At 44.7% G+C, this 22021-nt stretch overlaps 2 protein-coding genes across 2 annotated transcripts; one reads left to right on the top strand and one right to left on the bottom strand.

Annotated features, from left to right (window-relative positions):
• Positions 1 to 1102: 1102 nt before the first annotated feature.
• Positions 1103 to 4457, top strand: LOC128456941 (aquaporin-11). Its single transcript, XM_053441384.1, has 3 exons — positions 1103 to 1738; positions 2561 to 2677; positions 3181 to 4457. The coding sequence occupies exons 1-3, from the start codon at positions 1150 to 1152 to the stop codon at positions 3279 to 3281; spliced, it is 807 nt and encodes a 268-aa protein (XP_053297359.1). The 5' UTR covers positions 1103 to 1149; the 3' UTR covers positions 3282 to 4457.
• Positions 4458 to 7422: 2965 nt separating this feature from the next.
• rsf1b.1 (remodeling and spacing factor 1b, tandem duplicate 1) lies at positions 7423 to 21443 on the bottom strand. Its single transcript, XM_053440830.1, has 17 exons — positions 21277 to 21443; positions 18502 to 18593; positions 18100 to 18192; positions 17753 to 17958; positions 17481 to 17599; positions 16602 to 17195; positions 12883 to 14963; positions 12247 to 12537; positions 12057 to 12161; positions 11883 to 11962; positions 11504 to 11558; positions 11313 to 11425; positions 10832 to 10899; positions 10205 to 10424; positions 9904 to 10112; positions 9606 to 9785; positions 7423 to 9514 (listed from the first exon to the last, which is right to left on the bottom strand). Exons 1-17 carry the CDS (start codon positions 21428 to 21430, stop codon positions 8988 to 8990), a joined length of 5187 nt encoding a protein of 1728 aa, XP_053296805.1. The 5' UTR covers positions 21431 to 21443; the 3' UTR covers positions 7423 to 8987.
• Between the last annotated feature and the right edge of the window lie 578 nt (positions 21444 to 22021).

Raw genomic sequence — 22021 nt, 5'->3', positions numbered from 1 at the left:
GAAAAATGTGTGTCTGTCTCATATGTGTGTCTCGTGTGTGTGTTTGTGTCTCATGTGTGTGTGTGTGTGTGTCTCATGTGTCAGTTGAGGTTTGTTGTCCCCTCACAGCTGAGTCTGTAAACACGTGACTGTTCAGCCTGATGTGATCACACTCAGAGTCCGGACCAAAGATAAAGACAAAGATAAGAAATCAAAGTTATGCTTTAATCTTCATTTAATTACAATAAAACATTATTACCACAACTACAACTGGATCCTGTTCAACCTGTCACTTGTTAAACTGCAGCATTTCTCCACTCATCCAGTCAGTCAAGTTATTATCTACAAACTCAGTCAAGCCTTTCAGAATAAACACCTCCGTTTCCTGTTACATCTTCCAAAATAAAACACAAAAACGTTTCCAAGCTTCGAGAATCATTGAAGGAGACTTGAAGGAATATTCAGCGTTTTGAGGCAGTTTTGCTGATTTTATTGATATCACCTTAATTTATATGAAATATACAGTGAGGAGATGGTTAATTGTATTAAACATATAAACTGTCTTTGACTAAAGGGGGAAATATCCACAGACCAACAAAACTGTCAAAGTTAGAGACTGTTTAAAGATGGACGAAACGTCTCCACTTCCTTCCACTTTACGGAAATGAAGCCAAAATAACCCAGGTATGAACTCCGCCATCTTGCAGCAAAGACGTCATTTGAAGCAAGAATATCAGGAGGAAAAATTTGCGTTTGAACATCGAAAACTACCTCATCCAATCTGCAAACATGGGAGAGGTTTATTGCCTTATTTCAGCAAGTTGTTTCTTTTTTTTTTTTTTATCCAGATTTTTTTAATGTTTTGCTCCATCATCAAACAATGGAGGTGAATAGGATTCAATTTGTGGTGTTGAATATTGAAGAGCTACACCTCTGTGCATAAATCATCATAACAGTTCAAATTTGTTTTTTATTCCTGTTTTTTTTTTAGCTTTGATTCACAAGCAAATGACCTGCCCTGCTTTTATTGTGAAGGCTGACCCTCCTTGTTTCCTGTTACACGGCGTGCAACTTGACAATCTGGCCCCGGGGGGTGACGGGTGCCAGAAGTAAACTTACCCTCTTCAGGAGGAGCTCTGCACGGCAGCGGCTGCAGGTCGAACCGTCGAAATGACGGACTTGTGGGTGTCCCTGGCGGTGCTGGGGGTCGCGCTGCTCCTCAGCGAGTTGACCCGGCGGACTGCAGCTCTCCTCCCGGGAGTTTCCCGGGTTTACCTGCTGGAGGCAGCGTCCACCTTCCAGCTCTGCGGCTGCTGCCACGAGCTGAAGCTGTTGGGGGAGTCGGGCCGCCTGGAGCTGCTGGTCGGCCTCACCATCACCTACACCATGACCGTCATTCACCTCCTAACTTTCCGCGGCGCCTCCTGCAACCCAAGCGGGGTTCTGGAGGGCTTCTGCCGGGGCAGCAGCTCCGGGAAGTCGGCCTCGGTGCTCATACTCTGCCAGTTCGGAGCCGCCGTCGCCGCGCAGCACTTCGCCGCGGCGGTGTGGTCCCTGGGTCTGTCCGACCTCCACCTCCGGCACCAGAAGTTCGGCTACCGGTGCTTCGACCCGCTCGGCGGGACCGTGCTGGAGGCCGCGGCCGTGGAGCTGGTCTGCGCCTTCATGGTTCAGGCTGTGGCCGCACATGTACACCGAGCTCCGGAGAAGCTCCGGGTCCACTGCTTCGCTGCGGTCATCACGGCTCTGGTTTATATAGGTGGGTCATTAAAGAGAAGTTCTATTATTATTAGACATTTTATAGATACTCCATAATATACAGGTTGTTCCAACTATTCAACAACTCAGATTATACGGAGAACATCTAAAAACCATATGTACAAAATATAACAAGACAAAAGTATGATATTTAAGTATAGCTGTATTGACTGATTTAGTGTAAAATGTGAGAAAAGACTTTCTCTTAAACTTCAATATATTGAATTTGCCTTCAAAGAGGTTTAGTAAATAAACAGTGAAACATTTTCACTGATTATTAGAAGTGTTGTTAGTTGATTCAAGCTCTACATACAATGAAGCTTTTGAGAATTAGGGTTTAATTAGTTATTGTCAACATCAACGACTGCTTAAATTTTGATTACAAGTTGGGACATGTAGATTTATTTATAGATATGTCGTCTCATTCAAATTGAGCATTTTACAAAAGGTGCACCCATCTTTTTAGCCTTTTTCAGATTTTGACCCACATAGATAACATTCAGCTGCCACAGGCCCTTGGCCAATCAGGAGTCAGCCTCAGCTGTCAATCATTATGTTTCACACTGTTTTTATAGCATCAAATATTTGAACAAAAAGAATCAGAAAAGTTCCCTTAGTGTTTTTTAAAATTACGTAAACCCTCTTTGAGAATAATTAGTGTGTAATTTGACTTACACATTTTGACTTGACTTTAGTTTTGTCCATGTCCCATCTGCTGACAAGGAGGAGGCAGGGTTTATAATGTCTACTGCAACCCGCCACCAGGGGGCGATTAAGACGATTTGGCCTCGTGACCCTCTGCTGTTTTCCTCCCTCCCTGCAGGTGGCAGTATTTCCGGAGCAGTTTTTAACCCCGTCCTGGCCTTTTCCATCCAGTTCCCCTGCAGCGGACACACATACCTGGAGTACTGCTTCATCTACTGGCTGGGGCCGATGCTAGGTAAGAGGCCGACCTCACAGAACAAGTCCCCGTTCCACAGTCGGGACTATTTGAGGTGGAGAAGCGACAAATGTCTGATTTTTTCATTATTTTCATGGAAAACATCCTTTAACCGAAAATACAGATACCGAACAGGATCCAGCTCTGATGGTTTTGTTAGATTAATAAAAATGAATAGCATCACAGTTCAAATTAAATGACAGTAAGACACATTCAGGAGCTGAGAGGATTAATACAAATAATTGAATACAATTTAATCAAGTTTTCTAGAAGCACAAAAGTCGGTTCTATTTTAAAGAGATGAAGTGGTTTCTGATCGAATCTAAAAAGATAACATTTTCCAGATCTTTATATAGTTTATTTGGCCCGTGTGTCTCACACACTCACATGAAGGATGGAGGGTTTACGACCTATACTGCAGCCAGCCACTAGGGGGCGATAGGGACACAGCCTCCATGTCGTCTGTCTTTATTTACGGTGTTTTTCTCCTCGTGTGGTTCCAGGTGTGGCGAGCTGCGTCCTGCTGTTCGAGAAGGTTCTTCCCTTCCTCTCTGGAAAAACCAGCGTCAACGTCCCTGCTGCTCAGAAACAGAAAACCCAGTAGCTGCGATGTAAGAGTCTGGAAAGTTTTTATTTTCCTTCTGTCGCGAACGACAGCCGCACAAACTGTTTTTATAACAGTTAAATTAAAAGTTATGACACTAACTTCAAACGTTCACACTAGGTTTATAACTTCAGATTTTTTACTAAAGCTTCGGATCGACTTAAAATAGATTTCATAATTCTCACGACAGTCTTGAGGATGTGGGCGGTTCCCAAACTACGTGTCATGGGCCCCCTGGTGGTCGCGAAGCGTATATATGACAAAGAAACATATTTTTGTTATAATTGTTGTGATATTTTTTATGACCCCTGAGGTGATTGTGACAAATTAGATGATTTCCACTCAAGTCGATTTATAACATCACAGGAAACATATTCAAGTCGTTGATTATGTTTCACTTCAACATCCTTTTGGAGGACAGGGGGGTCGGGGGGGAGGGTGTCAAGTCTCTGGAGTTATTATTAGGGTAAAGTTTGGATAGGAGACGTTTTTTCAGTGTCAACAGGTCATGTGACATTCCTTTTAAAATACATGAGCACAGTAGAAACACACACGAGCCAAAGAAGCCAATGTTTAAAAACACATAATTTAAACAGCTTGACTGCACTTTTATCATGTAGAGTGAGTGACAGAGCACAAAGGGGTGAACGGTTCGGTTTGTGTTTAGTTTGATTTGGGTTCATTTTGTCGCACAATCGTTGATGTTCTACACAAACTGCACCGTTTCAAGAACTTTTAAGAAAACTGTGAGGACACTGTTGGTTTTCCATCTTAAGTATAAAAGACTAAAAACGTTTACGGTTGAATCTTTGTTTTCCTGCAAAAATCATGTTTGACATCTGCATTATTTATCCTGATGAAGGGAACCTGGTGTGATATCTGCATTAGTTTGATTAATACGACTTATTTTCATGATATATTATTTGGGTGAATTGCTTTTCTTTGTCGCACTGGATTTAATTTTTGGTCTCGACTCTTCTGTTTCTCTGTGAAGGATCATTTACGTCTTTTAAATACCTCGACAGTCTGGATGTTCATGATAAATTAAGTTAGTGGGAGTAAGACTTCAAGATTATTTAAAAAAAAAATGTGAATAAACTTAATTTTGTAATTTAAATGCTTTCTAATGCCTGATATTTTAAATATCAATATTTTTAATAAAAACTTCCCAATCTATGACATTTCTTGTGTTTATACTGTTTGATTTAAATATTAACAACTTAACAGGAATCTTAAGAATCATTTTGAATGATTCCAAAAGAGAGAGAGCTCAAAAAAAGCTCTTCCTCTGCCACAGCTGTTACTTTGACCTTCACACTGTCGGTTACACAACGTGACCTTTGACCCCACCCCCCCCCCCCCCCCCCCACCCTCTCATATGCTGACTCGGCCGAAATGCCAAACTGCATAGTTCAACTGATTAACACGGACGAGTCAGGAAGTTGTTCAAATGTCACCATGAATATAAGGCTGATTATTATTAAACCTTAAATCCTGATGTCATTTCAATGAGAAAATCATTTCCTCACATGGTGACGCTCTGCTCTTATTTTCTACTTTAACTCCAACCATCCAAAGTCTGTTTGAAACGATGACGTAACTGTAACTGATTGATAATCTCATAACTCAATCAGTCCTTAGATTTGATCAATATTTTATGTACATATAGAAAAGTCTGAGAACTTACCCATTCATCTCAATGGGAAACATCTCAGACTCTGTATGAAATATATAAATAAAATAATACATAGCTTAATTATTCTTTATAATATATAAAATTTTGAATGTCACGTTAACGTCGTAGATGAAGCAACAGAAAACAATACACAACTTAATGAAATCAAATCAATTATTGTATATAAATGTATCCCTTCAACATAAATGCAATATTGCAATACTTTTTGTATTGTATAAATACTCTATACATGATAACTTGTTACTTTTTAACTCACCTTATTTTCCGAGAGTTCGACAAATATTGATATTAAATGTTGGCCGATCTGTACATAAGAAAAAAATAATACCTGTGGTGTTATCAAACTCTTACAGCTAAGAAATGTCACTGACGATTAATAATCGACAGTTTATCCATGAACTTTATCATTATAAACAAAAATAAAACACAAATACGACCAAATATATGGACCTTAAGTTAAGAAAAGTTTTCTTTTGCGAGTCAGACCAGAGAATGACGTGAGGCTTCAAACCCGTTTTATTATGACAAATGTACAAGATCAGATTCATAAGAAATAACGGTAAAGTTAACAAAATGATCAGACAAAACACCAACGACCAGTCGACTCGGGTCTGTACACAGTGGACAGGGCGTCTCTCCTCCCACACTCATCATGAGGTAAATAGGAAAACTCTCGTTAACACTTCTCGTCATTGGCACCGACTTCCTCCCTCAACCCGTCGCAGCCTTTAAATTTCACTCCGCTCTTCCCAGCTCCTGTGCTACTGGTTATTTCATAACCTCCAGATACGTGTGAATACATTCTGCTTAGAAACAGGGTTAAAATGACAGAGGTCTCTGACTCCGCCCCCACCAGGACACACACCTCCATCACACCTGTAGAGCTGCTATATTCTGTCCCACTAAGATCTAAAGAGCTAAATATCACGTATAGAAGCACTGGTTTCATCTTGGAAGTCCCGTTGAGGCCGCGGCCGGTATCAAAACGCTGTGATAAATAGAGTGGTTCATCCTCTGAAGACCATGCTCAAGACTAATTTACAAAATATTTTACATTTCCTCTCGTGGATCAGATTCCGATGTCCTCGATTTATCTTCTACGATAAGTTTCCCGAGCGTCTGGAACCTTCCTTTTTAGATCAGCGCATGCTTCGCTACGTGTCGTCTACTTCGCGAGTTCTTCAGCGCTAACGCAACACGGTCGGGGGGGGGGGGGGGGGGGGGGGGGGGTGACGGACATCTTTAAAACATGCCAAAGATTTCTGGTTTTGTTACAAAAAAACAAAAAAATAACATCGTTGTGCCAATATCATCTCCCTACAAAAGAAAACTATTACAAACTCATGCAATCCCAATAGAATTGCCACGATATACATTTTTTTCCCCCCCTATGATTTTTAAAAAGATGCCTCTAAATATATTACAGCAAGAAACTACAGATATACACACAGACTGGTTCCAGCAGAGGTCAGTGGATCATTGGCGTGTTTCTCTTTCCTGTCCCAGTTGAGTCCGAACGTCCCGAGGATTCAAAATAACGATTTATTCCACTAACGTGTTTTTTTTAATGTTTTCACAATCTTGGCGGGTTAGGGTTTGGCCGGTCACCGCGAACCTGAACCACACAACCTAACAACTCAAGATTATGAAAATAGAGGATTTGGATAGAAACATATTTTGTACATAGAAATATCCAGAGGGGGGGGGAAACTGAAATGTGAAAGTGTTGCTGTGGAGCTGAGTGTTTTCTGTAGCTCATGAAAACCGGCAGGTTTCTGAACCTTCTATGAACAATGTACAACGGAAATAAGACACTTTACATTTCAGACGGAGACGACAACATGTAAATGTTAAGAAATACAAAAAAAATACATCATTGTTATAAAAAAAAAAATATAATAATCACAAAGGTTAACATGGAAGTAACAAGAGGAAACTAGACTAGATCTCCGGAGGGATGAGAGAGACACTGATTCTGTTTTTTTTTATGCAAACAAACCGGGAGCTCAACACTGATGTCAGCGCACGTAGTCAAAATAATTATATATGATTAACAATATACAAAAGCTACTCTAACATTCAACAAACATGAGGGAGCTGAGAAATGAAGGCTGGTCAACAGGGGCTGGTCTCGTATACACATTCACACCCACGTGGCTGAATATATATAAACGTTATAACACTTGGAAAAATACAGGAGTAATGTGTTGGTCTTCCACACACATATATATTTGAGTATCAGCGATTCCAGACGACACAATTATCAAAGATTGATAAACAGTTTTGGGGACTTTTACTTTCTGCTGGAGATATAAGATGAGAAAATTGATACCACTCTTATATCTGCGAGTTAAAATATGAAGCAACAGTCACAGCACCCCCGACGTCTGTTAAGAGTAAAACAATGTTTGATGCTAATTTCCATTTTGACACTGTTTTTTGGAATTTTTAGGAATTGACAAAACATTATTAAACATGATCACTGAGGTTTAGAGGCTTGATGACAACAGAATTAAATGTTCAACTGTAAAATCATGAGCAAATCTTCCTGAAACAAGTCTCAATATTTATATTACATAATTTTTCAGTCGTAACATCTGAACAGTTCAAGCAGCTTAAGAAATAAAAATCAACCGCAGCCTGAATAGTTTACGTTCAGACACATGATGGGAAATGACTCCATATATTTTGATTGTTTCTAGTTAAATTCATAATTAAAAGCCTAAGACGAGAATATTAAAAAAAGTTAAAGGGACAAGTTGAGGCTGATGCTCTTTAGTTTAGTTTGGAGGCTGGAGAGACTAAAATCTTTATCCCCATTCTGCCTCACACGACCTCCCCCCCCATCCAAAGCCTTTGTTAACACAGTGTTTGGTTGTGTAACTGCTGCGTTCACTCGACAATCGAGCCGAGGACACACACACTACACATGAAAGTCAAAGTGGTGTTTGCTCAGCAGACCACAAATAGCAACTGACGGGGGAACAGACACACGCTCGGTCAGATTATCACCTGTATTCACGGAACAGGTTCACCAAGCAGGGGATTGTGGGTAATATCCACGGATCGGTAGTGTTCCACATTATTTCGTTACGCCGTCAGATCTTAACTTAACTTACGATGGACTTGAAAACCACTTGAACACAGAATCAGTCTCCACGTGAACCTGCAGAGGGCGCTGTTGCTTTAAATGTGAAACTTTAATGTTTAATCTCATATTCACGTCTGGTTTGCATCTGTCCAACAAACAATTTTTTCCCATCTTAGCGTCACTGGTTCCGACCCAGTACAGCACTCTGTGGGTTTTAGTAAGCATCAACTAGCTACTGTTAGCATAGCATGGTTCTCTCTGTGGTGCGACCAGTGAAAAAGTACCTTCTTTGTACAGCATTAAGAGTCTTTGTGCTAAGCTAACAGCTGCTAGCCTCACATTAACCTGACGGACATGAGCGTGGTATCGATCTTCTCGTCTCAACGGTGCCGGTGAGCCGATGAGCACATGTGTAATTCATGGAATGATTTCCTGATTCACGCCAAGAAAAAATGTTAAGTCCCAGTCGTTTCAAGAAAAACAACAAATCTTCAACACAAACAGTTTCGGTGCCAGTTCTCCCAGCGCGTCGTTGGGTCACGGATCTGAACTGGTCGTATTCGTGGACGTGGGGTTTAAAAAACAGAAAACAGGTCGATGTGAAGGGAGAAATGACGAGTGACACAGTTCTAGAGGAAGTAGTTTGGCAGTGGAGCTGGATGCTGTGGGTGGTCTGCAGGTACGAGGATCGTTACCCTGTGAATGAGTCTCGAGTCGGTGCCCTTACTGGTTATTGAACAATCCCACAGGGACAGACTGGCGACAAAGATCCAGTTCTTACTGCGGCGGAGGTTTCCGAGAGTCAAGCTCCACGTGACACAAGGACGTGTTGGTGGGGAGGGAATAATAAAGTTAAGCAATATAAAAATACAATACCACAAAAAATGAAACAGTACACCATTTTCTTTTCTTTTTTTTTTTACAATGCTTCGTTGCAGACGTAGTCCACCAGGTCTGTGACTCCTAACAGGTCGTCTTCGTCATCCTCCTGCGCTGCCATCTCCTGGCCGGCCACGCCGTTTGGGGCGATGGCGGTTTTGGGCGGCTCCTGTTGGGGGGGGGCACCTGGGGCAGCGGCTCGGCTTATGACGCCCTCGACGTTCTTTACCGTGCTCTGTCCGTTGGTGGGCGGCAGCTCCACCGCGTTGCAGTCCGACGGTTTTGTTCCCTTTGATTCCTCCTCAGGTTTCTTCTCCTCCTCAGGTTTCTTCTCCTTTGGTTTCTCCTCCTCCTCGTCATCATCGTCCGAATCGATGCGGTTCACCCGTTTGCGGACGGGACGATCCTCCTCCGACGAGTCGTCTGATGAGTCGTCCGACGAGTCGTCCTCAGATGCTCTCCTGCGTTTCAGTGCAACACGTCTGTGACGCTGCCGGGTGTCTTCCTCCGAGGAGTCGGCTCTCCTCTTCGCCCTCGGCTCCTCTTCAGAGTCTCTGGAGGAACTCGCTGGAAACAGAAAAAACAAGAAACACCTTTAAAATAACTTCTTCTGGAATATAGCCTCTTTCTAAAAGTGTCCAGCGTGTCTCGCACTGACCTTCACTCTCTGAACTGTCCTGGGCATGTCTGGGTTTTACTGTCGCCCTCTTGGGTTTGGCTCGAGATCCGTCCGACTCCGACGTCTCACAGTAGTTCACCTGCTTCTTCTGACTCCGCCGAGACCGACGTCGACTCATATCAAGATCACTGTCGCTGTACTCACTGGAGCCTTCAGTCGCTGGACAAACACACACAAAGCAATAAGAGTAAGAGACAAATGTGCAGAGACAGTCCCTCTCCAGATAGAAACACTGGAAAAACAGGCGTCCTGACTAATACAAAATAAAACCATCTACCCATATCATCGTCCTCGTCCTCATCCGTCTCCTCCTCTTCATCGTCTGAGTAGCCTCTCGGCCTCCGCCGCTTTCGGGAGCTCATCCGTCGTTTCGGTGGCTTCCTCTTCCGTGAGGAGGTGCGACGCCTCACGCTGCCGTTGCTGCTGTTGTTGGAATCGACTTCTGCCTCCGACGCGTTCTCCGATGCGACAAATTCTTCTTCTGAGCTGCATCCAGCAAAACAAACATGTTTAGAAAGGAGACAAACCTCTTTGAGAGTCAAACTGCACAGTGGGGGGCAGCTGTGTAGAGCTCGTACCTTTCACTGATGCGGAACTCGTCCTCGCTCTCCTCCTCGTCCACGGTGCTGTCGCTGTCCAGGTCGTTGAGTCGCCGGCGCTTCCTCTTGCGCTGAGCGGAGCTGATTGGTGGCGGGCGGCCGTTCTCCTTGTTCTCCTCATCCGCTTGAAGGATGACGGACATGTCCTTTCCCCTGTGGCCTCCTGTGATGTTGGCCATGTCTTTACCTCGACCAGCTCCTGCAGACAACCGACACCCGTCATCAACACCTTAGCAAGCAGCGAAGGCCACAGGTTGGAGCAGAAACCAAGCATCAGAACCTGTTACACTCACTGTACCACGACCCGTTGTTAACCTCAGCCAGGATGCTGTGTTTCTGTCTGAATTTATTTGTTACTTAGAAGGATGTCGTGAAAAGAACCAATTAAACTCTCTATACATTGTGAGACAGGAGGTTATTTGATATTTCCCCTGATTTCTCAGAGTAGAATTCATGAATCTTGATGAAAGGCCTGTTTAAGGGACTTTGAGTGTTGGGTGCAGATCCATATAAAACTCTGGATCAGGTGAATTTAAATGTGGCTTTGGGCCTTGGTGGAGGATTAAGCTTGACTGAGTCCTTTTGTAGTTTTAAATCATTTTCTACCTCCACCCTCTGCTTCTTTGAGATCTTCCTCGATCGCCTCCTCGATCGCCTCGTCGAATTCATCAAATCTGCAAAATGAAAACACACAAGAATCAGATGAGATGAAAGATTGATCACATTGTTCCTCTACTGAACAACAGCTTCCTTCTGCAATGAGAAATTAAAACGAACTATTAAAAAACCCTGAGAACTACACTTAACGACAACAGCTGATTTACTCCAAGTGAAAAGTCAAACTGGATAGTAATAAGATTCATAGGATCAGAAAGCAGACAGGACACTGGCTCCCCCTGCAGGACAAACTCATGTGTCCGTGTTATGGATCAAATACTTTCTCCTGAACGTCTCAGTGTTTGAAGATAGAATAAAACACATATTTATTCTCTCTGTTCTCTTAGTTCAGCTGTTACGAACCAATCACCCCTCCACTGAACTTTCAAATGAAACTAAAACGATAAACGTCTGATGTAAGAGCACAGACCTGTAGCTGATGTTTTTCTTTGTCCTCGTCGACCTCCGACCCCAGCTCTTACTCCTCTTCACTTCTTTCTTCTCTTTGATTTTGATCTCCGGTTTCTCCTCCTCCACCTCCGTCTGTGAGAGCCAGAGTGTGTTTTTAATGATTCAAACATCCACAGGTTAAATATGTGACTTTCCAAACACTGTACTTACTGAGGGTGTGATGATGTTCTCCAGACTGATTCCAACGTAAATGAGACGTTCTTTCCTGAGGGAGACAAACACACACGAGTGATTCATTGTATCTGCCTCAAACATGCAAGTTTAATAAATATATTCCAACCAGACCTCATCAACTTTTTAACATCGGCTGTTAAAATAATCTGAAGAATAGTATATTAATAAAGCCTGTTCAACAACAGCATAAATTATGACATAAAACATTAATTTGGCCTTAAAATGTCCCTTGAAGTTGACATTTAAAGACCTGACAACCAAGAACTAAACATTTTATGGTTTGAGAAAACACAGGAAATGAAAAAGGAATCGGTCCTTGTGAACTAATGAACACATAAAACTCCCGACGTCTCACCGTCTCTCCGCTCGTTCCTTCTTCTTCAAAGAGGCGTCGAGGTTCTGAAGCTGCTCCTCTAGCTTTTCACAGAGCAGCTTCTACAGAGGGGTGACGAAGAGAGCAACATTACAGCCGTGTTTCCATTTCATTCACTTTCTATTAGCCGAGTTCAGAGCTGAGACTGGTGCGTACATGTTGACAGGGGGAACAGAACCATTCTCCGTCGGGGATGATCATGAGCGGAGGCCTCAGACACGCTGTGTGGTAGCCGTTGTCGCACGAGTCGCACAACAAGATCTACAAAGCAGATGTGAACAGATGTTGGCAGCAGATCTTAGGTTATCACAAGGTTATTGGCTTTTTTTATCCTGTGGGTACCAACCAGCTCGGGGTGGTTTGGAAGACCACAGTGTTTGCAGGGGTCGTCGTTCGGAGGTAGGCCGTCGTCCGAGGACGTGGAGGAGTCCGAGCTCCGCCTCTCTCGGATCCGGTTCCGCCTCCTTTTCCCCCGCTCCACCTTGTAGTCTTCGTCGCTGTCGTCCTCATCCTCGCTCTCCTCCTCCTCCTCCTCCTCGCTGGATCCCTCTCCGCTGTGTTCCTCCTCGTCTTCGGAGCTTTTCTTTTTGCGGCGTGTTCGAGTGTTCGTCCAGCGAACCTTCCGTCTCCTCCGCCCCTTCACAAGCAACACAAAGAGTCGTCTCAGTGAATCATCACTAAAGAATGAAGTGAAGGTTAAATCCTCAGACCTGCTGGTATCTGCGGTTTTGTTTGCGAACATGAAACAAATTATTCTGCAGAATAAACAATGCAGAAAATGTGCATTTCTACTTTTATATTGTTAATTCAAGTTCTATATATTTTGTTGCGTTTAGGTTTTAGTTATTTAATTACATTTCTTCGTCATAAAGGTTTAATAACATCTTTTTAGTATCTGTAATGTTTTAATGCCATTATCGTACCAGCCATATTTCATATTGGGTGAGCTGTGGTAAATACCGCCACCTGGTGGAAGTCTTACCTTTAGTTTGGGCTGACCCTCCTGATCCACCTTTTTCTCTCTCGGTTTCTTCTGGACGACCTTCATTGCATCTTCCTCCTCCTCCTCTTCCTCCTCGTCTTTCTCTTTCTCGGCCTTCTCTTCCTCTTCCTTCTCTGTTGGCGGAGTCGCCTGAGATTTCTCCGACTTCCTGTCGGTGATCTCCACCACCTTCGGCGTCGGCCTGGAGATCCTGGGCGACCTTCGGAGAGATCTCCCCGTGTTGGTGTCGGACTCCGAGTCCTCTTGCCGCTCCACTATCTTCACCACGACTCTCCTTCGGTGGGCAGGACGCTTGCGTTTTCGGCGAATCGCTGCCTCCAGTTCGCCAGCTGGAGCCTCGCTGCCGTTAGCCACCTCCTTTTTAGTGTTTGAATCCTCCTCTTCAGTTTTGCTCTTACTTTCCTCGTCTGTGGGTTTATCGGATGGCGGTTCTTTGCTCGGTTGAGCCGGCTTTTCAGTTCCAGTCGGGGATTCGGCTTCAGCTTCTTTGCTTCCAGATTTCTCCATTTTGGTAGATTTTTCACTTTCTTTAATCGCCGGTTTCTTCTCCTTTGCTTTATCGGCTTTAGAGGTTTTATCTATCGTAGAATCTTCTTTAATTTCTTTGTCTTGACTGAGGATTTTCTCAGGGTCGTCTGTGAGCTTTTCCCTGTCTGCGTCTTTTTCACTTTTCTTGTCAGAATCCGTTTTAGTTTCTGACGACAGCTGCTCTGCCTCCATTGGCTTCGACGGTTCTTCAGACTCCTTCTCCTCTTTTCTGTCGGGCTTTTTATCCTTTTCTCCAGCGAGGTCAGTCTTCTCGACAGGACCGGGAGGTTTATCTTTTCCTTCAGACGTTTCCTCTTTCGTTTCATGCTGGACAGAGTTCGTCTTCGTCTTGTCATCCTCTCGGGGATTTGTCAGATCCTGTTTAACGGCCGCTGCCTCGACCTCCATGGGCTCTGACGTGGATTCGCTTATCTTGGTGACATCGTGGATCATACCGTCCTCACAGTTGACAGTTTTCTTTGTGTCCTCCGGCTTCTCTGTCTTGTCGAGCTTTTTAGAGGCTGGACAGCTTTCCTCTGGCGTCGTCTCAGCGGCCGTTGCACTCGGCTGCTTCTCGGCCGGTTTACACGTTTCTGATTTATCAAGCGTTTTGATAACAGGAGACTCTGCGCTCTCCTTGACGTCGAGTGTTTCCTCTGATTTCTCACTGACTGTTTTCTTATCCACCTTTTTAATGACCGTAGAAGTTTGTGTCACTCCCCGATCCTCTGCCTCGTCCCCGTCTTTTACTGTTGCTGTCTTTTTAATGATGGACTGTGACTTTGTGTTTTCAGAATCATCAGGTTTCTTTGGAGGATCTTTGCCGGCAGCCTGCGTCTCTGTGGTTTTAATGACTCCTGGCTTTGCTTTTGTTGCCAATTTGTCTGATTTCTCTGTGTAAGTCACAGATGTTTCGGATTCTTTAGCATCTTTATCGCTCACAGCTCGCTTCATGTTTTCTGTCCGGATTGATGTCTCTTCTGTTTTTTCAGTCTGACTCGACTCTGATGCGTCTGCACAGGATGGTTTCTCCTGCGAATCTTTTGATTCTGGGACTTTGGACGTGGCTTCATGATTTAAATTTAGTTTCTCTGAGTCATCGGTTGTTAATGTTTTAACAGTTTCCTTTATTGATGCAGCAGAAGATTCTTTTGTACCGACAGGGCTCTCTTTCATCTTCTCACACTCTTTGTGATTAGACGACTCCTCCGGTGAATTTCTTACATCTCTAGGTAGAGGTGGTGATTCTCCTTTTAGTGGAGGAGGAGACTCGCGTGCTTCTTTCTTTTCCGTTGCTGCGTCATTTTCCTTTTCTAGATTTTTCTTATCCGAGTTCTCCTGGTGCGATGCGACCTCCTCCGTAACCTTTGCACTGCCGGCTTCATCTTTTTTATCCTTCGCCTTTTTCTCCGTGGACGTCGAGTCATTTTCTCTTGGTTCTACAGGTTTAACCACAGAAGGTTTAGTTGACTGTTCTTTGTCGGCGACAGCGTCGCCTTTAAGAACAGGGTCGCCTTTGGGAGTCGCATCGCCTTTGGGACCCGTGACTCCTTTGGGAGCAGCGTCGCCTCTGGGAGCAGCGACTCCTTTGGGAGAAGCGACGCCTTTAAGAACAGCTTCTCCTTTGTGAGCAGCGTCGCCTTTCGAGGCCGCATCTCCTTTGGGGGCAGCTTCGCCTCTGGGGGCAGCTTCTCCTCTGGGAGCAGCTTCGCCTCTGGGAGAAGCGACTCCTTTGGGAGAAGCGACGCCTTTAAGAACAGCGTCTCCTCTGGGAGCAGCTTCGCCTCTGGGGGCAGCTTCGCCTCTGGGAGCCGCGACTCCTTTGGGAGAAGCGTCGCCTTTAAGAACAGCGTCGCCTTTAAGAACAGCGTCGCCTTTAAGAACAGCGTCTCCTCTGGGAGCAGCTTCGCCTCTGGGGGCAGCTTCGCCTCTGGGGGCAGCTTCGCCTCTGGGAGCCGCGACTCCTTTGGGAGAAGCGACGCCTTTAAGAACAGCTTCTCCTTTGTGAGCAGCATCGCCTTTGGGAGCTGCGACTCCTCTGGGAGCAGCGTCGCCTTTCGAGGCCGCATCTCCTTTGGGGGCAGCTTCGCCTCTGGGGGCAGCTTCGCCTCTCGGGGCAGCTTCGCCTCTGGGGGCAGCTTCTCCTCTGGGAGCAGCTTCGCCTCTGGGAGCCGCGACGCCTTTGGGAGAAGCGACGCCTTTAAGAACAGCGTCTCCTCTGGGAGCAGCTTCGCCTCTGGGAGCAGCTTCGCCTCTGGGAGCAGCTTCGCCTCTGGGAGCCACGACTCCTTTGGGAGAAGCGACGCCTTTAAGAACAGCGTCTCCTCTGGGAGCAGCTTCGCCTCTGGGAGCAGCTTCGCCTCTGGGGGCAGCTTCTCCTCTGGGGGCAGCTTCGCCTCTGGGAGCCGCGACTCCTTTGGGAGAAGCGACGCCTTTAAGAACAGCGTCGCCTTTAAGAACAGCGTCTCCTCTGGGAGCAGCTTCGCCTCTGGGGGCAGCTTCGCCTCTGGGAGCAGCTTCGCCTCTGGGGGCAGCTTCGCCTCTGGGGGCAGCTTCGCCTCTGGGAGCAGCTTCGCCTCTGGGAGCCGCAACTCCTTTGGGAGAAGCGACACCTTTAAGAACAGCTTCTCCTTTGGGAGCAGCGTCGCCCTTGGGAGCAGCTTCGCCTCTGGGAGCCGCAACTCCTTTGGGAGAAGCGACGCCTTTAAGAACAGCGTCTCCTCTGGGAGCAGCTTCACCTCTGGGGGCAGCTTCGCCTCTGGGAGCAGTGTCGCTTCTAAGAACAGCTTCTCCTTTGGGAGCAGCGTCGCCTGTGGGAACAGCGTCTCCTTTAGGAGTCACGTCTCCTTTGGGAGCAGCTTCGCCTCTGGGAGCAGCTTCTCCTCTGGGAGCAGCTTCTCCTCTGGGAGCAGCTTCTCCTCTGGGAACAGCGTCTCCTTTGGGAACAGCGTCTCCTTTGGGAGTCACTTCTCCTCTGGGAGCAGCTTCTCCTCTGGGAGCAGCTTCTCCTCTGGGAGCAGCTTCTCCTTTGGGAACAGCGTCGCCTCTGGGAGCAGCGTCGCCTTTAAGAACAGCTTCACCTTTAGGAGCAGCTTCTCCTTTGGGAACAGCTTCTCCTTTGGGAACAGCTTCGCCTCTGGGAGCAGCGTCGCCTTCAAGAGCAGCTTCACCTTTGGGAGCAGCTTCACCTTTAGGAGCAGCTTCGCCTCTGGGAGCAGCGTCGCCTCTGGGAGCAGCTTCACCTTTAGGAGCAGCTTCTCCTTTAGGAGTCACGTCTCCTTTGGGAGCGTCTCTGACCTGCGACACAGACGCCGTTTGCACCGTGTTAACGGTGGTTTTCTCAAAGTCTTCAGTAAACTTCATTCCTCTCTTCTTCAGGGGGATTTTGGCCTGCTGGTCGTTATTCAGAGCCTGTTGAATCTCCTCGGCGCTGAGCCTCTTCACCTCCTCGCCCTTTTCTGCCGTCACTGATAAACATGACGTTACAGAGGCCGGTTCACACGTCGCTGTGTTAATGTCCGTCACCTCCATCGGCTCTTCTTTGATGCTCTGGGCTTTTGTACCGATGTTTTCTGAAAGAAGTTCTGCTTCACTTTTGCTTTCGATGATGCCATTGAGAGATTTGACCTCAGAAGCTTCTGATTTCAAGTTCTCTTTCTGCGTTTCTTTCTCATTGTCCTCGGCCTTTGGTGGAACCGGACAAGCAGCTTTGTTGGGGTCTTTGTGGTCTTCATCTGATGAGCTGTCAGACTTTTTAGCTTCACCTGGAATTGGAAGGGAAATTATAAGATCAAATCTTCAGGAAGACAACCTGCTTGATTTATTTTTTTAAGTTTTAGGTCATAATTTCAGGGTAAAGAATCTCTGAAGCTGATGTCAGACATTCATTTTCCAGAGGTGCATCTAAAGAGGGTAAATGTTTGAGTCAGATGCTCCGTAACTTTCCGTAACTTTCACAGTGAGTGAGTTGACGCTTCTATAATCTATGGTATATAAAGAGAGAGGAAAAGAGAAGTGAAGAAATGACAGTTTAAAAGTCAAACCTTTACCTTTTTTGTCCCCTTCACCATCGGGATTGTTTTCCTTTTTCAACTCGTCTCTTCTCAACAGCTCGGGGTCGATCTGCGTCTTCAGCAGCGCCACGACCTCGGCCAAGTCGTTCCGTTCTCTGCAGGGAGAAGAGGACAGGTTCATTTTCACAGTAAATAACAGAGCCGCTGCTTCATAGAGAGTATAACGCTAATGCTGCATTAGCATTTAAATTTCATCTCATGTTTCCTGCAGCATATTTTTCTCATTAAAATAACTTTTGCTTGTTCACCTCACGATGCATTTCCACGAGGACCCGTCCGAGTCGTCCTGCTCCTCGATGTAGACGCGCACGTTGTCCTCCTGGTCCAGCTGAAACCAGTACATCTGACCGTCTTTGTCTCGGCCGATCGGCTGCAGCCGCATTTTATCCGGGTCCTCCTCGTTGATGGCGGTTCTGAACTTGACATTTTCATCAAACTGACACTCACACAAATACTGGAGAGAAAAGAAAGGCACTGAATGATTAATAACACCAACAGCGGTTATCACAGGATGTGCATGACGTCATTATTGTTATAGTTTAGGTCAAAAGCAATAAACCAGAACCAACAAAAAGCGTGAACCCAGTGTGCTCACTTTAAGTATTGCCGTCTTGCTCTCTAACGTCATCTCCTTGTATCCCTTCTCTTCCAGTTCCCACGCCCATGTTGCGTTGAACTCTTGACACACCTGCCGGGGAAATAAGGGAATAAAAATCCAATTATACAAATAGAACTGATTTAATTGAATCTTGTTTCAACACATCTGACAGCTTCAGCAACACAGGCTGAAGATTACAGCCTCACAGTTGGAGCAGAAATAGTCATAACGTGATAAAAAGACTGTTCACAGGTGTTTGACTGACGGAGCGAGTGTCTCATGATGTCCTGAAGGTGAATTCAGATAAATTCCCATCGGAGTAAAAAATGCACAAATCAATATTTCTCATATTAACAATAATATGTGTATTAAATATATAAACTGGAAGTTGATGTTTACCTTGACGAGATATTTCTCCCATCGGTCTGCTGACACCGACTTGCCGATCTTCCTCAGCAGCTTCACGTGAAGATCGACCAGCTGCTTCGGGACTGAGGAGACATTTCACAGAAAAATCCATTTCAGACAAAACATTGCATCTGTTGAGAATTTGTATCTGAGATCTGTTAATTAACTAACGAGGTCAGACATCTGAACCTGTAGCTGTGACTGTTTGAACTCAAGTGTCTTCAATAGTTATCATGTTTGTTTATGTCTTAAAACTGAAACAGGCTGAATTTACACAATATGTACAAAACATAAACTACAATATATTTTTACACAACAGAAAACCAGATTAGAAAGCAGAGGAAGCATCAGAGACATCTAGATTTTCATATCACAAAGGAACCAGCAGGTTGAGATGTTTTATTTAACTGTAACTTTATGAAAGGACTCGAATGGAGATGAGATTATTTTGGGAAGATACTGGAACAATACCTCAATTATTGTTTGTGTGTGTTTGTAGAAGCTCTGCTGCACAATCAAATCATGAACAACACAAAAAGGAAGATTTCAGGGCTCTGAACAAAACATATAAATATAGGATGTTTTCCTGCTCCTTTAAAACAAGCTCATCACTTCTTTGATCAGCCTTAAAACCCCAGCGAGTCTTTTCAGTCAATTAGTGAAGTTGGATGAATTAACAGAAATAGTAATAATGTAAAAAACATCACAAACCCATCGGATAACAGGTGAAAAGGGTTTGACCATGAGACAGAGTCAAGGTCCGGGTCACAGGTCAAACCCAGATCAGCGCTAAGACTCGTATCATTTCTGAAAACAACAAACCAACAGTATCCGAACAAAACTGGACGACTAACGTGCACGTTAATATCCCGGCTGATCCTCCCGGGTCATTTAAAACAAATAATAAAAGTAATTGATGTGCATTAGCTCCACTTGTTAATGAGGAGTCTCAGGAGCTGGGTCACAGTCGGGTCAGGTGACCTGAACCTGAACTTTCAGTCGCGTCATAACGACTGGTCGTGAAGAATCGAACCTTCACATTGGATGATCCTCCTGAATATTATCACATGACCAAACGCTTTGAATGGGGAAGATTTAAAAATAAGTTTTAAATATAAAATCCCATCCAGAATACATCAGAACCAAATCTAGCTCAAATACACCACGTGTGAAATCTGGAGCAGATGATCAAGGAGGGCGTGAAACCGAGTTTAGATTTGTGAAATTACAAAAACAAAATAAAGTTCACACAGATGCTAAAATGATAATGACAAATGACAAATTCACAGCTTGTTTTCTCATCAACAACAAATCCAAGTAGGTTGAGATCTAAATTTACTATTCCAAGATTTGTCAAATCAAGGAGAGCATAAGGACAGTTTCAGATGTTTGTGTAATTCAACACAAATATAATGCACAAACATTCACATACGACAGTTCTGTAGCTTTCCCCCATCTGGGCCACATCTAACCAGGTTCACGTCGAAAACCACAAGATCTGTCCAACGTGGACGAGTGTGTGAAAAGAAACAAAACAACACACACACACACACTCACTGAGGATAAAGACAATTTTGCAGCTTGTCTTCCCGTCAACAACAAATTCAACCAACACAAAAAGCATCACAACTAGATTTGTCAAATCTGGATTAGATCATGAACGAGACTGTTGCAGATTTGTGGAGACAAAACAAAAGGAACCTGATGAAGTAAAAGTTTGCTGTTTTTTCCTCATCTACAACAAACAACAAACTTTATCTCCACATTTGTCCACTTCGGATCAAATGATCAATGAGCGTGTAAAACAACTAATTTAAAGTTGTATTTATCTGTGGAGAACACAATAGAGTTTTCACAATAAAAGCATGTTTCTCTGTGTCCACGCCACACAACAGATTTAGTCAGTTTGACATTTATAAAAACCAGTTTCCCTCCAGTATCAGATTCAGTGTGAACCGAGGTGATAACAAAGTGATGGGAGAGCTGCTGCGGGACACTCGACGCCTGCGCAAATCCACACAACTTAATTAGAGAAACAGTCAAGTCGAACACAATTAGCAGCGCAAACGGAAGTCGACTGATTTCATACGCACTCAAAATACTTATTTTGTCAAGTTTATACGTCAGAAAATACGTAAAAATACAAGGGAACTTGTTTAAAAGGTTATAGATTAGAACCAAAGAGATTAAAGTGGATTATTCACAAATAAACTGGTGATTTAGGGGGTGCTATGATGCTTTGTTTTGAAAGCTCAGACCGGATGTACTGGCGGTGGCGGGTAACTTCACACGCTGTGCGAACCCCTGCACGACAAAATGTTTTAAGTGTAAATAAAGTGCGGTTTCACGCCCGTCCCGCAAAAACCACGCACCCAGCGACACGAACCGCGTCGCGCTGCGGGGTTCCACGCCTCCTCCCCCCGCCAATCAAGCACCGTTATCCGCGCACATCCTCCTCCTGTGTTGTGACGAGCTCCAGATAAAAGGCAGCTGAGGGGAAAACGAGCCCGATTCAAAAGCTGAAAAGTGACAGAAAACCTCGACCCGCGCGGCGGCTTCGGCCCCCGAGCATCGACCCACGAGCCCCGCGGTGGTTTCCCCCGCGGAGCCGAGGCGGGGGGACGCGGTGGAACCACGGGGCAGAGGAGGAGAAGGTTAGAGATCCACACAATAACACACGGCTAGCTAACCTAGCTGCTAGCCTGCTAGCACGGTCCCATTATCGTACAAGCGGCGGTGAAGTGTGCGGGAGGCGGAGCTCGCTACCTGCGGCGGTGTCCTGCAGACATCGCTCCAGCTGCGGGAAGGTGAGCTCCGGCAGGTCCAGCAAGGCTCCGTACCGCTCGAGGAAGGAGCAGATTACGGCGTAATTCGGACTCAAACCCGGGGGACAACTCGCCGTTGCCGCCGAAGCAGCCATCTTTTCCACTCCAGTGTGAAGCCGGCCGGAATCAAACCGGGGGCTTCCGGGGTTAACAAAATAAAACGACCGAACAAAAGAAGAAGTGATTCCTTGAATTTGAAAAAGTACAAAAGTATCAGCATCTACATGTACTTGAAGTACCATCAGTAAAAGTTACTCACTTTCTTAACCGTGCAATATAATAGTTCACTTCCTTGTTTTACACTTACATCCCTTACACTTCAGTATTGAATCTTTATTGTAAATTACTAATGACAATTTTTGACAAATTCCCACATTATGGGACTATAACATTTTCAATTACCACTATCTAAATATACTTAACTAAGTTTCAAAAGTTAAATAACTTGTATATTACCTTATACAGTAAATCATAGAGAAATAACAGAGGCAGGAAATATCAAATATTGCCATTTCTATAAATCCATGCATATATATTGCATATACAGTAAATATACCAGTTTTGAATACAGCCCTAAAATACAGCCCTTTACTTACAATCAAAATTGTTGATTATATTTTTGCATAATTCACCTGAATCAGCGAAATGAATTAAGCTGTCAAATAAGCAGTGGAGCAAAAAGTAAA

Source organism: Pleuronectes platessa, chromosome 15, assembly GCF_947347685.1.
Source record: "Pleuronectes platessa chromosome 15, fPlePla1.1, whole genome shotgun sequence".
NCBI lineage: Eukaryota > Metazoa > Chordata > Actinopteri > Pleuronectiformes > Pleuronectidae > Pleuronectes > Pleuronectes platessa.
This window is presented reverse-complemented; position numbering and strand designations above follow the sequence as displayed.